At 37.3% G+C, this 15,797-nt stretch overlaps 2 protein-coding genes across 5 annotated transcripts in view; one reads left to right on the top strand and one right to left on the bottom strand.

Annotated features, from left to right (window-relative positions):
- Nucleotides 1-15,797, top strand: part of LOC111514599 (growth arrest-specific protein 2) — a 66,291-nt gene that overhangs the window by 30,254 nt on the left and 20,240 nt on the right. The gene's annotated exons all lie outside the window — the stretch shown is intronic.
- Nucleotides 2,326-14,692, bottom strand: LOC111516487 (UDP-glucosyltransferase 2-like). 3 transcript variants are annotated; one of them, XM_074182779.1, is made up of 6 exons: nt 14,536-14,692; nt 10,701-11,050; nt 6,276-6,657; nt 5,958-6,180; nt 2,737-2,956; nt 2,326-2,686 (listed from the first exon to the last, which is right to left on the bottom strand). In XM_074182779.1, exons 1-6 carry the CDS (start codon nt 14,635-14,637, stop codon nt 2,401-2,403), a joined length of 1,563 nt encoding a protein of 520 aa, XP_074038880.1. In that variant the 5' UTR covers nt 14,638-14,692; the 3' UTR covers nt 2,326-2,400. The 3 variants fall into 3 exon arrangements, with proteins under 3 accessions (XP_074038880.1, XP_074038881.1, XP_074038882.1); XM_074182780.1 differs by having other exon boundaries at nt 6,342-6,657; XM_074182781.1 differs by having other exon boundaries at nt 10,701-11,039; nt 14,536-14,672.

Raw genomic sequence — 15,797 nt, 5'->3', positions numbered from 1 at the left:
GGTGTTAAAAACGAATGCGGAAATGGAGCAAATGCATTACGTATATGGCCTGGACGATGGTAATGCAACAGAAGCCAGGCGCATTTATCAGGAAAGATATCCTAATCGTGCCTTACCAGATAGCCGAACCTTTTCAAATATTCATCGTCGACTTGGGGTAACTGGTAGTTTCAAGAAAGGGATTCCGGAAGGTAGACCTCGTCTAGTAAGAACTCCTGAAATTGAGGAAGCGGTGCTCTAAAAAATTGAGGAACATTCTGAGACGAGTACGAGGAAGATCGCTAGAACTCTGGATATTTGTCATCAAATTGTTTGGCGTATTTTGATTGATTTTTTGTTATACCCATATCATATTTCAAGAGTGCAGGCTTTACTTCCCAGAGATGTTCCACAGCGTGTGAACTTCAGTCAGTGGTATCTACAAAGTATTGCACTAAATCCGCAGTTTGAGACACAAATTTTGTTCACAGACGAAGCAAATTTTTCTCGGAATGCCATTCAAAATTTCTATAACAATCATGTGTGGGCTGAAAAAAATCCCCATGCAATAACCGAAACCCATTTCCAACACCAGTTTTCGGTTAATGTATGGGCAGGAATTATAGGTGATCATCTAATAGGCCCATTTTTTCTACCAGGACGCCTTGATGGTCGTTCTTATTTACATTTTCTCGAAGAAGACTTACCTGGGTTATTGGAAGATGTGCCACTTGCGTTAAGGAATCGAATATGGTACATGCACGATGGCGCCCCTGCTCATTTCAGTGTAATTGTCCGAAACCATTTAAATACAGTTCATCCTAATCGTTGAATAGGTCGCGGAGGACCTCAGCAATGGCCAGCAAGATCCCCCGATCTCAACAGTTTACATTTTTTTTTATGGGATCACCTTAAAACTCTTGTGTATAAAACTCCCGTTAATACTTTAGAAGATTTAAGAGAGCGAATAGTTGCCTCGTGTGAAACTATACGAAATACGCCGGGAATATTTGAACGGGTGCGTAATTCCATGCGTAGAAGGGCGGAAGCATGCATACTAAGTGCAGGTGGCCACTTCCAACAATTTTTATAATCAGTTTTGGTATTATTACTAATTAACAAATTTGTGCTATTCATTTAGACTTACTGTCACAAAATAAAACTCGTTTTTGTGAAAAATTTATTTTTTTGCAGATTATGTTTTCAAATATTATTAGGGAATTGGTAATGCGTTATGAAGCAATTTTCAGATTCTCATTCATTTTAGAATTGATCTAATTTCTTAATTTGCTTTCTGTCGATTTTTATTTTTTTGAGTGAAAATCATGCGTCGGACAAAGAAATAACAGGACATCAAATTTTCTCAAAAATAAATGAGGATTTTAAAAATGATTTTATTTTGAAAAGAAAGCATTGGCGTAGTACTTTTTCCTCAAAAATATTCAATGCGAAACCCGTAGGGATGTCACTGTTTGAAAAAATACAAATTTGTGTACATCAGAAAATGCGCCTTGAGGCATGCAACATGTGTACCAAATATGCCAAAGATGTCTACAAAATTATCTCAGTTATTATTAAAAAACTGATTATTTTTGAAAACTTTGCCACCCTGTATCTCAAAAGTTAAGGCGTTTAGGACATACGTCCATAGGAAGTTTTTTTCTTAAAATGGGTCTTAGAATTACCTTCTCAAATATCAGCATGTGTTTAAGGAACACCCTGTATATCTATATAGATCATCATTATATGTAAAGCAACGTACTGTTAAATTCACGAAAAACTCGAATAACCATCCATATTGTTGTAAAACATGCCCAAAAGAAAATAACGCCGGCCGCCACTGGTACCTATAAACTAATGGTGACGTAGCTAAAAGCGCGCGAATGTACGACGATTCCCCGCCACTCTAGAAGCAGCTAGAATAACGCTATCGATTTCGACGGAATTTCGGCGAAATTTTCTAGCGCATTCGATTACGATATATAAACGCTAGCCTCGAGCATATCGAGACAGTCAAGAGGAAGATACAGTGCGGTACGCGAAGTGATCTAGTAAGGCGATAGACATTCAAATAATAGTTGACGTTTTAGTTGTAGTGTTTAAAGTGAAATAAAGTTGAGTTTGATTATTTGTATGTAACGTGTACATAATTTTTAACATTTCTCATGAGTTATTTTTCAATCAACCCGGCCAGTTCCATAATGGGTTCAGAATGATCTACTTATACTGTTGGTGAATTTTATTTACTCAAAGTTAGATCAGCTCAGTCACCTGGTTAATTCAATCCTTAGCCAAATATCCTTCAGAAATATCATCCAGGAGTGTAAAACAAAGTTTTTGAAGTCCTTCAATGTTTTTTATTTTCGTTAAATCAATATCATCTTCAACTTTCAAACCACAATTGAAGCACCTCCATTATGGTCAGCTTCTCTTCAATTTCAGACTCCTACCCCGCCTGAAGCATATCCTATAACACAGTACAACACTCATCACTAATATGAGAGTAGTGATGATGCAGGCGATGACCACAATCAGCATAACATCCAGTAGGTACATCTGGTAACTTGGCACTCCTCCAACCCCACTTCTGAAATGTTTCGCCCCTTTCGTTCTAATGCAATATTCCGTCCACCATACCGCCCTCTCCAAGCCAGTCTTTTCCACGTCTTTCATCAATTTAGAGAGCTCCACGACGTTTTTCTTGTAGCTGAAACACAAGTCATAATGATGATGAAGAGAACCCTAGTGTTACCTTACATAGGATTGCTGATAACTTCCATGATGGTTTTAGTGAACGAGTCCTTTGTTAGATTCATGATATCAACTGTTAGCCCCAGTCCTTTCTTCTCCAGAGTTTTGGCATTGCCTGGCTGATCCCACATGAAAGGCATTCCCACCATGGGTACTTCGTTGAAGATGCCTTCCTCCAAAGACTGGAGACCACATTGGGTTATGAATAGCTTGATTCTGGAATCCGCTAGAAAAAATCAGCGATAAAAGTATGAAGACTGACTGTTGTTTTCTCGAAGAGGCTATTTTTTTTTTTTTTTGAAAAATATCTTGTTTGCGGTAAAATAGTTTGTGGTTGAAACTTGTAATACTTTATTGTACCCATTCAAAGAAATTATTTTGATTACTTCAGCAATTTTAGGAAAAAACACCGCTTGGTAGAGAAGCCATCCCTAATCTATTGGAATATTTGAAGAAATTGAAGGAACACAAGGTCAACAGTGATATTTGAAGCCTCCACTATATCAGAAACTGTCTGTAATCTGTAGAGCAGGAAAGGGGAGGGTAGGCCCACAGTACTTCGGCCACATATGACCCATTGTACATCCTCCCGAGGAGTTGTCTTCCTAGGTCATCGTGCATCCTGTTTTTTCCTGGACAGTCCTTTCCAGGATAACACCAGAATTTCACCGATATGTTGAAGAAAACTGCTAAACGAGAAAGAATTTGAAACCATAACAATTACCATATATTGCCTGGATATATGCTACTTTCTGCTAGAATACTTATTCATTCAAGATAATTCAATGGTGAATTTAACTAGTTTGGACTTCCATTGTCTAATCTGATTCTCATGCGATCCGAAATCTATGAAAGAACTAATGAAATCAGAATGAAAAGCTGAAATATCAATCATATACATATGTAACTGAATAAGTGTAAAACATTTAAGGAGGTGATTCCTCATCGAAAAAAAAAAGGATGTTTCATATAAAGAAATTTCATTGGAGCATCCTTTGTTAAGATACAGCCCCTTAGAGGGGGTACATAAAATGTGTATAACAATTTTTTTCACAAGCACTAAAAATGTTACAATATTGGAATTAACCTGATATTTTGTACTACCAAAAAGATACTCAGCCAGAAATTTATTTGGTTTACCCCATGGTTGTAAGGGGTGGAAAACGCAACCCCTAAAATTTATTTCCAATGATTAGAAGAAATTGTGACTTTCTGAAGACGATAGAATTCACAGACGAATGTAGTTTTTCTCGGGACAAGATCCTTAATTTTCATAATTACCACATATGGGCTGATGAAAACCCTCACGCTATTGTCGAAACTAACCATCAAGAACAGTTTTCTCTTAACGTGTGGCTCGGAGTTATTGGGGATGATTCAATACTTCCTCGATTAAATGGTGAGGCGTACGTTCAAATTTTAAGAGAAGTGCATCCAGTACTGCTGGATGAAGTTCCTTTGGGCGTCAGAAGGGTATGTTTTTTATGCATGATGGGGCTTCCGCCCCACGTCAGCATTCAACTGAATCATATGAAAATCAGTGGATAGGTCGAGGAGGATCATAGAACTCGCCCGCTCGATCCTCGGATCTCAATCCTCTCGATTTCTCTATTTGGGGCCATTTACAGCATTTGGTATAGAAACCAAATGGTTGAGAAACCGCATCATCGATGCGTGCAGGATAGTCAGAGAGACTCCAGGAATATTTGAGTGAATACGTGGCTCAATGCGCCGACGTCTAGACGCATGCGTAATGTCTGAAGATAGACATCATTTACTATGATTTCTACATGTTGTGTGTTTTCTAATTATTAAATTAGTTTTGTTTATTACCGTTTAATCGTTTAATGCAGGTACTAACTACAAAATAACAATAGATCCAGTTCGCATTTATGACGATGTATCTGTGTAGTTGTTCGTAAAATAATTTTTTGCTGCGAACTGGTTTATTTTGGGCAAAAAAAAATTGTTATACAAATTTTATGTACCCCCTTTAAGGGGCTGTATCTTAACAAGGGATGCTCCAATGAAGTTTCTTTATATGAAAAATCCTTTCTTTTTTTCGATGAGGAATCACCTCCCTTAATGTTTCACACTTATTCACTTACACCCTGTATAAGTAATATAATAATATAATATGATATAATATAATGTAATAAATGCAAATACAAGAAAAGGAATGAAATATGGAAATGATCACAGAGTAAAAAAATGGAAAGAAAAAACAAGAAAAAAACTGAAGAAAAAAATAAATAAATCAAAAAGATTTCACACCAAGTTACTTCACAACGTTTCGATTGTTAGTATGTATAATAGTCTTCGGGTGATGGACTGGAATACTCCTTCGAGAGATGACTATTTATAGGTCATTAGAGCTGTTTCACCTATTCCCTCTTTCGTCTCTCTGCTTCACCGATTCAACTGTAGTTGACCGTTTCTTGCTTGATGACAGGTTTCCATATGTTGCGTATCTGTACGCTAGCTTGGCTGAATGCGTCGTTTGACAATATATATGCAGCTTCTTTGAACTTCCTCTTGAACCAGTGTTCATTCCTGTGGATTATGTCAGCTTGGGCCCACATGATGTTAACTTGATGAGTCTAAACATGCTCTGCTGTTCCTGACATGCTGGTTTCTCCTTGCTGTGTGCTTGGCATTTGAAAAAATCAGTTCCGTACACATCATTCTAGTAAAACCATGATTACTTCCATACGTTCCATAGGTCTTCCAGGTCCTCGTTTTCGGATAGCTTCCTCAAGGCATGTTTTCGAATTACTATAGGCAATCAAATTCATATTAGTAACTCATCAACATAACATCGAGTGATCTCAAGCTGAGATCATCCACAGGGGGGAACACTGGTTCAAGAGGAAGTTCAAAGAAATTGCATATTTGACCTATAAATAGTTATCCTGATACTAACAATCAAAACTTCGTGAAGTAACTGTTATTTTTTATTTTCATTTCAAGGTTTCGTTTATTTTTTATCCTTTTTATTTCTCTCCAGAGAAAGATCAGGTGAAAAAATAACACCAAAGGCGTTCCAAAACCAAAAATCAGCCCAAAAATTTTATCACAGACATCAATCAAAGCATCCAAACACGTCTGAATCTACAAACAAAACTTTTCCTATATTGAAGTCATCCTTGAGGCTACCCATGAGTTCAGGGGAAAATCAAACCACGTACCACACACTGAACAAAACTTACATTTTCATTGAATCATACCTAACAGATCTCTCTGAGGAGCCCATTTTATAATCTTCACATTCTTGGGGAGATCCTGCAAACTGGATTCGAATTTCCATAGAATTTTGTAAGGCAAGGCAGAGAAAGTTGACACAATGACATCCAGGAGATTTCCAGTCAATCGAGAACTTTTGACGTTGGACCCTAGACTGAAGTAGATAACGCCCTGGTTTCCACTGCTATCCAAATAGTCTTGCAGTTCCTGGAATAACTGGGTTTCAGATCTGGTGTGCGAGGAGGTCATCAAAAATATGCCTTCAATTATTTTATTCACAGCAGAGTTACGCTAAAACCTACTTCAGGCAAGGGCTTGACCTCCCCTATATGCATCCCTCCACCCAAGTAGATTGTGTTCATTCCTACCGGCCTAGTCTGCTGCAAGGTGGGGTTGACGTTGATGAAGAGAAAGCTCATCTCCCTCTCTATCTGCTGTAGTTCCCTGATGTTCCCAAAGTGTTTCCTGGCGATAGCCGTTTCTTGCGGATACCTCCAGTGGTACTGGTAGTACCAGGTGATCGTGTTGAAGGCTACGCTAGCGAGGCGCTGCTTGAGGTTCAGTGGAGGGGAAAAGGGTAGATAGGGTTCGGGGAAAATGACTGGATGTACGTAGTTTCCAAGTACTGTGTAGATTCTGATGGGTGCTTCTTGTGGTGACACACCGATGAAAGGTACGTTGAATCTGAAACGGAAAGGAGTCTCATGTGAACACAGTTTGAAAAGAAATATTTCAAATGTTCTTCAGCATATAAATAATGCCTTCTCAGGCTGAGTTTTAGTCACCTAGAACACTCTACAAAGGATTCGGAGTAAGAAAGGCTAGATGGATAACATACAGAATGGAACCAACATACAGTGTGTCTCACTTCTCATGGAAACGGTTGGTTACGCTATCGGTGATAACACCTAACCTAACCTAACCTAACCTTCGACTTTGCGTTATCACCGATACCGTAACCAACCGAACAAACTGGTCATGTGACAAATTTCTACGCTCTCATTGGCTGGTGTCACAGAATCGGCTTTGGTGATCTACTTTTATCTCATAAAAAGACTTAGAAAGTTCTGTGTTCTCGGAATTAGTCCAGTATAAAGACGTTAACCAGAAGTCCAGTCCAGCTTACACAAGCCTATACAGTGTGTCTCACTTCTCATGGAAACACCCCCGTATCTTCCGTAATATTCGAGGTAGAACGATGAAACTCTCAGGACTGATGGAAATACTCAAAATGCACCTACCACCTGAATGAGGTTGGCCAAAGTAATATACACTGTCCGCCAGTCGCGATGGAACACCCCATTTTCAGGTAGAACATATTACGGCGCAGAATAGTTCGCTTCCAATACCTGAACCCCTTCATTCTATCTGTAGAGTAGTCTCAGGTATGAAAGATACAGATGCTGTGAGATGCTATCATCCATTTTGAGCCTTTCTGAGGAAAATGTCACAGCACCACATTCTCAGATTATCGAGATAGTGTGAAGCAGTGTATGAAAAATTATCGATGGCGGCATCTATTATAACTGAAGAAGATTATGCGTAAAACTAATTCTGGTTGCGGAACATCCGAATTCTATCCCAACCAGAAGTGAGAGCTCTCGATTGATGAGCAAAAACTGCAAAAAATGGAGAAACCTATATTCAAAGGTTCACATCTCGAAAAATGTACAATTCTGAGCTTTGGCTGTGGACACTTTCAATCAGCACATCAAGAACTACAACATTTCGGCAAAATTCAAGGCAGGCCATTTCTCATAAGAAATGTGCGGGGTCCTTTATCAAAATATTGAGGAAACATTTTACCATCCGAAACGAAATTAATTTTTATACTCATTGCAACACCGAAACAACTGTAAATTTTTAAAGAAAAAATCGCAGTCGGTGAACAGGTAGAATTTAACTAGTTCGGACTTCCATTGTCTACTATATAAAATGATTTGAAATCCCTGAAACAAGTAAAAAAGAATAATTAAAAAAGAATAGTTGAAAATAACAATTATATTAAGCAACAATAAACCTGAAATGAAATGATAGTGAAATAACCTACAAGTAAAAATATAATAATTGAATAAATAAAAATTAAAGGAATGAAAAAAGAAAATAATAAAAATAAAAAAGTGTAGAGATTCCAAGTTACGTTAGTGACTTGGTTAGTGACTTGGTTAGAGAACAGTTGGATCGAGAACCAGTTCCAACATCTAACATCAGCAAGGAAGAACGTAGAGCTCTGAACGGCCTACGTAGAGACAACACCATCAAGATCCTACCTGCAGATAAAGGAAACGCTACTGTGGTAATGGATACCGTTCTCTACGAACAGAAGCTCGAAGAGGTTCTGCAGAAGGGACGATACACAAAGATCGTACGGGACCCTACTGCATCAATCGAAAGGAAGTTGTACCAGATTTTGAAAAAACACCAAGTCTATTTTTCGGACAAGGAAAGATCATGGCTAACACCGCACCACAGTAAGCCCCCTCACTTGTATGGTCTACCCAAAATCCACAGGAAGGACGTTCCGCTTAGACCGATCATCAGCTCCAGAGATTCGGCTACTCAAAACTTGTCTAGATTTTTACTTCCCCTAATACAACCATTACAAGGAAAAACATCGTCTTTTGTGAAGAATTCGAGGCATTTTGTCGAACTACTAGGGTCAATTGAGGTTACACAGGAAGATCAACTAATTAGTTTCGACGTGGAAAGCCTTTTCACCAACGTTCCGGTCGAAGAAGCACTCCAAATCATACAGAGAAAGCTATCCGAAGACGGGAACCTGAAAGAGAGAACGAATCTACCTATAGAAGTAATTATGGAAATACTAGGATGCTGTGTACGAAACTGTTATTTTCAACTGAAGGACGAATTCTTTACACAAGATGAGGGACTGCCAATGGGATCGCCACTTTCACCAGTCATAGCCAACATATATATGGAGTGGTTTGAAACTCTGGCCATTGAAGAAGCCCACAAGAAACCTCGAGTCTGGTTGAGATATGTTGACGACACCTTCATAATATGGAACCATGGAAATACTGAACTAGACGCCTTCACTGAAACACATCAACAGCGTGAGACCTTCCACCAATTTCACAATGGAGAAGGAAATCCACAACGAATTGCCATTCTTAAACGTTTTGGTGAAGAGGACCGACACTAAGTGGGAAACATCTGTATACCGAAAACCACTCGTACGGGACAGTATCTGAACCACGAATCCAACCACCATCAATCGACTGAAAGAGGAATCATCAAGACTCTATAAGACCGTGCTTTTGGGCTCTGTAATACGAAGGAAGGTCTCGAGAAGGAACTAGACATCATCAAAAATGATCTTCAACGGAATGGCTACTCCAAAGCGATGGTAGAAAAGACTTTGGCTAAAAGACAGCAGGAGCCTCGCAAGGAAGAGAAGCCGTCACAACCAGTGCTTGCACTTCCCTACATCAGAGGATTATCGGAGAGGATAAGAAGAATTGTTTCCAAGTACAACATCAGAACCTGTTTCAGATCCGGTAACACTATCCGTAGCAGCCTCACGAAAACCAGGCCCCCAAACGCGGACTGCGATTCCAAGAATTGCATTTACCGGATACCCTGTGAGTGCGGAAAATCCTATATTGGTGAAACTAAGAGGCCATTGAATGTTCGCATTGCCGAGCACAAGAAGCACACACAGCGAGGAGAAACCAGCAAATCAGGAATAGCAGACCACGTTTGGACCCATCAACACAATATCGAGTGGTCCCAAGCTGAGATCTTACACAGAGAGTAACATTGGTTTAGGAGAAAATTTAAGGAAGCCGCATACATGTTGTCCAACAACGTATTCAGCCAGGCCAGCGTGGAAATACGAAATATATGGAAACCCATCATCAAACGGAAAATGGCCAACTCCCGCCAAAACGGCCATCTCTCACGGAATCAGTGAAGCGGAAAATAGAAAGCAGAGAAAGTGAAAGTATTTCAACGACCTATACCAACAATCGAAACGTCGTGAACTAACGTGACTTGGAATCTCTACACTTTTTTAATTTTTTTTATTTTTTTTTTTTTATTATTTTCTTTTTTCATTCCTTTAATTTTATTCATTCAATTATTATATTTTTACTAGTAGGTTATTTCACTATCATTTCATTTCAGGTTTATTGTTGCTTAATATAATTGTTATTTTCAGCTACTCTTTTTTAATTATTCTTTTTACTTGTTTCAGGGATTTCAAATCATTTTATATAGTAGACAATGGAAGTCCAAACTAGTGAAATTCATCTCGAAACATTGTCAAGCACCTTCAAACAAACGTTGAATAGAGAAAAGTATCTTCTGTATAATTCAGTGTTCATATAGAAGTATTTGTTTCGAAAGAATTTTTTTCTTTCGTGTAATTCAATGTTTATATGAAAGTAGCTGTTTCAGGAGAACTTTCTTTCAGTTTGTGTCTGAAAGTTACTTCTTTGAATGATCTACACATCCACGTATAGAGTTACTTATAATATTCAAATTGATTACTTTCCTTCCATTCGTTGGAAGATTGTCTCATCCATTTTTTTTGTATCAGATGGAGTAGTAGAAAGCCAAAAACTTTCTTTCCCAAAAATTATCCACTCCTAAAAATATAACCCTTTCGAATCAAATAATTTTGAGATATTGAAATGTGCGAAACACAATAAACCTATGCAGGTTGCAGTGGACTATGAACCTAACCTAACTACTACTATAAATACCTTTCTGCAAACGCCATATGGATGGGATTCAAAGCCTCCACGATCAAAACATCAAAATACTCGCTCCGATTCCTTATGAGATTCCTCACTTCTGGTACTCCAAGCTGCCAATCCGCCACCTTCGCGAGAACATCCAAAATTTCCATTTCCAATATGACCTTTGGAGTGCCTTCGCTTCTTTTCTTACTGAGGATGTCGGAGTTTCCAAAACTTTCCATGACCTCGTAACTACCGCTCAGATCGATTTCTTTTATGTTCTTTCTGGAAACGTCCCTCATGGGGTCCGTGGTGAGGAGGGTGATGTGGTGACCTCTGTCGGCCAGTTCCCTCCATAATGGTCTGAAAACTATCTAGTTCAAAGTTGTAGAAATCTGCATTTTTTGATATATGAGAACTATACAAATTCACAATTTTCTACCACGAAGCTACTGATAATGAATATTTGAGTAGAAGTTGGAAAATATTGATAATCTTATGGTCAAAAAACGGCAAAACTGAAATTTTGATACTTGTTTAAACTCTTCAATGTGTGAGTCCGATTGCATAGCATTTGTCGTTGTCAGGTAGATGTTTTTAATGCCATTTTCAAAACTTATTGTGGTTTTTGCCAGCAATCAAGTGGTAACCTGTTATGTGAACTCTTGTTGATTTTCGAAATTACGTATACAGGCTGATTCACGGTGGATGGCACATTAGACGTTTCTGGTGAACCAGACAACGGATCACTATGAAAACTTAATGGAGGGCATATTCGGACATTCTCTAGCCAACTAAAATAGTTTCGACAATGCGGTGTTGCCGCTTCTATTAGAAAGCAGTAGCAACTTTGATTTTTTAAATGGAACACTCTGTATATAATATTATTTTTGGAATCTCCAACAATTGCCCGACAACTTTTCTTGATATTTCCCTATACCTATCTGTTACCGTTTTCGAAAAAAAAATTAATTTCAATTTTTTTCTTCGAAAATCATGACTTCTAAAAATGCCGATATCTTTTAGTTAAGAAGTACTATGATATCGAAATTTGGTTTGGAGTTAGGTGATACTTGGACACTTCCCACACGTCAGCCTAATCTCCGTTACTTCAATACAGGGTGGTAAAAAAATACAGTTTTTTCGTTTGCTTGAAAAAGTTGCTGAAATTTGATTATTTTAAATGGAACACCCTGTATATTATTGAAGATTCGGAAAGCTGCTGAAATTTGCTTTCTTTCTATGTATATCATACCTATACCTAACTAGTCAAGTTTCGGACTTATGAACATTTATTTGTGAAAATGTCCCTTCAGAATGGTATTTCCATTCGGTATTTGGTAAGCAGGCCATGATTACTATTTGACAGTAGCGTTGTGACATTCTCCTAATAATATCGACATTTTCGTCACTTCAGAAGTTGCAAATACCTTCAAAAAGATAGAACAAAACTATTCAAACGAAGTTCTTATGAATTTGTTTATTATTTTTGGACAGTGTGACAAAATTATCAGCAGAACATGTAGAAAGTTCAATGAAATGTATCCGAATCTACCGCCAATGAACCTCAAGAAATTTATACGAATTCAGAACAATTTCAATGCATTTGGATCAACTTTACAAGCACCAAGAAACTTGCCTCGACCCGTAACTTTCGAAGACAACCAGATTAATGTCTTAGCATATTTTCACGCATTTCCCGAGTCATCGATATGAAGTGCTGAAGAAGATTTGGGTATAAAATATTCATCGGTTCAAAGAATCTTGCGAAGACATAAAATGCATGATTATAAATTCACCAAAATTCAAGCAATGAAGCCTCAAGATCCTCAACAGAGAGTAGAATTTTGTGAAATGTTGTTGACACGCATTCAAGAAGATCCACTTTTTTTAAATAAAATTATTTGGACTGATGAATCGAAATTTTCGAGAGAAGGGATTTTCAATAGAAAAAATCGTCATTATTGGTCCAGTGAAAATCCTCACGTCACAAAAGAAGCCGGATTTCAAGAAAAATTTAGTTTTAATGTCTTCTGCATGTTGATGGACAACAAATTGAGGTACGTGATATACGAGGAGTCATTAACATCCAGAAGCTACCTGAATATTTTGGAGAATACTGTAGACAGTTTCGTGGATAATCTGCCACTCGAAGATTATCGAAACTGTTGGTACCAACTAGACGGAGCTCCTGCACATTGCACAAGAGAAGTGAGCGCAGAACTGGATAGACTATTTGACGATCGGTGGATGAGGCGCTTGGGACCATGGAATTGGCCAGCGAAATCACCCGATCTTAATCCATTGGATTTTTATTTGTGGGGAATGTTTAAAGAAAAAGTTTACAAAATACCCGTGCGTTCGAGAGATGAATTGTTAGAAAGGATTGCCCAAACATTTGAAGATTTGAATCCCAATGAAATCAGATCTGCCACCACGAAAGCAGTCAACACCCGCATTTTAAAGTGCTTGGAAGTGAACGGCCAGCGATTCGAACATATTTTGAAATATTCCACATGATTGTTTTACTTTTTTATAATTATTCATATCAATATTTCCAATTTCAAGTTTCTTGGTGCTTTTTTAAAGTTTATCCAAACATATTGAAATTGTTCTGAATTCGTATAAATTTCTTGAGGTTCATTGGCGGTAGATTCGGATACATTGCATTGAACTTTCTACATGTTCTGCTGATAATTTTGTCACACTGTCCAAAAATAATAAACAAATTCATAAGAACTTCGTTTGAATAGTTTTGTTCCATCGTTTTGAAGGTATTTGCAACTTTTGAAGTGACGAAAATGTCGATATTATTAGGAGAATGTCACAACGCTACTGTCAAATAGTAATCATGGCCTGCTTACCAAATACCGAATGGAAATACCATTCTGAAGGGACATTTTCACAAATAAATGTTCATAAGTCCGAAACTTGACTAGTTAGGTATAGGTATGATATACATAGAAAGAAAGCAAATTTCAGCAGCTTTTCGAATTTTCGATAATATACAGGGTATTCCATTTAAAATAATCAAATTTCAGCAACTTTTTCAAGCAAACGAAAAAACTGTATTTTTTTACCACCCTGTATTGAAGTAACGGAGATTAGGCTGACGTGTGGGAAGTGTCCAAGTATCACCTAACTCCAAACCAAATTTCGATATCATAGTACTTCTTCACTAAAAGATATCGGCATTTTTAGAAGTCATGATTTTCGAAGAAAAAAATTGAAATTAATTTTTATTTCGAAAACGGTAACAGATAGGTATAGGGAAATATCAAAAAAAGTTGTCGGGCAATTGTTGGAGATTCCAAAAATAATATTATATACAGAGTGTTCCATTTGAAAAATCAAAGTTGCTACTGCTTTCTAATAGAAGCGGCAACACCGCATTGTCGAAACTATTTTAGTTGGCTAGAGAATGTCCGAATATGCCCTCCATTAAATTTTCAAAGTGATCCGTTGTCTGGTTCACCAGAAACGTCTAATGTGCCATCCACCGTGAATCAGCCTGTATAGCATAGCATTAAAATCATCTAGCTGTCATTCAAAAAGGCCATCACTCCAAAGATGGAAGTGATATTGGCAAGGCTTCAACATCTTGAGCGATCATCAATCTGGCTTTAGGAAACATATATTCGAGAGGGACAAAACAGAATAATTTTTTTCAGGAAAAATGAACTTCCACCTTATTTTTTGAACATAGTGGTATATTTTACATTCTGAATATCATGTCATATAAAATCAACACAGGTTACTTTGAATTTCATGAAGAATACGCCCTTTTTGATATCGTATCTTGCAGAATAGGTGGAATTAATAATAATAATTGAATATAATAGCTAGCCAATGAACTTACCTGATGACTATACGAAGGCGAGAATATACTAGCTAGTATCTTAGCACTAGAAGCAATACTCGACAGCAAACACACTAATAACAAAACGAGTCCCGGATTCATGTTTCATCGGAATCGAATACAGGAGTGAGACGCAAGGTTTATCAATTTCATTGTTTCAAGTCAGAGATACTCTAGATTCGACAAAGCCTAACCAAATAAGAGAATTAACGACAGTTGATTGTTTCATAATTCTGGCTCAAGTGAGTTATTTGCTTTGATGGTAGTAATGTCCAAAAAAAATTAAGATAAATCTATATATCGAGCTGATTCAAATTTGAGTATGAGATCTTTTGGTGTGTAATTTTCAATAACCCTATGAAGCAAAAAATTGTCCAATTGTACTGCATATAGACTTGTGCACATCGCCAATTGCACAAATCAATTACCATCTCTCTTTATCCTTTGCGCACGTACAGCTAGATTTGCCAAGCTGTACGAGGGTTGTTCAAAAAATCATTGGTTGCAACACATCGTATTCTGATAACTCATCGAAGAACCCCCGTAACAACAGTGACTGTCGTGAATAGGATACCATAAATAATAAATATTTATAACAATTGCGAATCCAAAGGTGCTCCTTGTAGGCAGCAAATGAATGTTAATTTATCCCTTGAGAATTCACAACATTCCTGACTCTGCTTAACGATGCATTTGATGGATGTCTTCCATTTGTCATTTCTTTAATAACGTGGGAAGGTGTGATATCATGTTTCGAATTGAAGATTTCAAGCTCGAGACAGCTGGTGTGGTGTGGGATGACGTTTTAATTATAATAATTTCATCAGTAGGCTGCGTAGTAAAATACACACTTATATGCTTTTTTCACTTTATTTATTTGAGAACTGTTGTCACAGTTGAACACCGGATCAACCCGGGTATATATAAACACCCACTAGTCACGATAAATTATAATAAAATTGAGAGGGGTATTTTATAGGAAAGATGAATTTTTGGGAAAGGAATGTTTTGCTGAATATCATTAGTTAGGATTTCCATTGTCTGATATTATATAAATTGATTTGAAATCCCTGAAAAAACCAATAAAAAAAAAGAATCAAAAATGAATAGTTGAAAATAAGAATTATACTATGGTCCAAAGTTGTACAACCTACTCCCAGTAGAATTGAAAATAATTTAAAAAAAATAATGAATTCTAACACAACCTCAAGCGTTTCATTGTCGAAAACCCACAAAAATTTAATGTATACATTATTATATAT

This window comes from Leptinotarsa decemlineata, unplaced genomic scaffold (genome assembly GCF_025532065.1).
Source record: "Leptinotarsa decemlineata unplaced genomic scaffold, Ldec_3_MD MMD2_tig00026328_RagTag_RagTag, whole genome shotgun sequence".
NCBI classification, from domain to species: Eukaryota; Metazoa; Arthropoda; class Insecta; order Coleoptera; family Chrysomelidae; genus Leptinotarsa; species Leptinotarsa decemlineata.
Note: the sequence above shows the minus strand (reverse complement) of the source record. Positions and strands in the feature narration are given on the sequence as shown.

What these genes read in the sequence shown, in the direction of transcription:
- LOC111516487 (XM_074182779.1), bottom strand. Translation starts at nt 14,637, where the DNA reads ATGAATCCGGGACTCGTTTTGTTATTAGTGTGTTTGCTGTCGAGTATT. An exon ending in TCCTCAGAGAGATCTGTTAG is followed by an intron (nt 2,957 to 5,957) that starts GTATGATTCAAT and finishes GATTTTTTCTAG; the next exon opens with CGGATTCCAGAATCAAGCTA. An exon ending in GAAGTTATCAGCAATCCTAT is followed by an intron (nt 2,687 to 2,736) that starts GTAAGGTAACAC and finishes CTTGTGTTTCAG; the next exon opens with CTACAAGAAAAACGTCGTGG.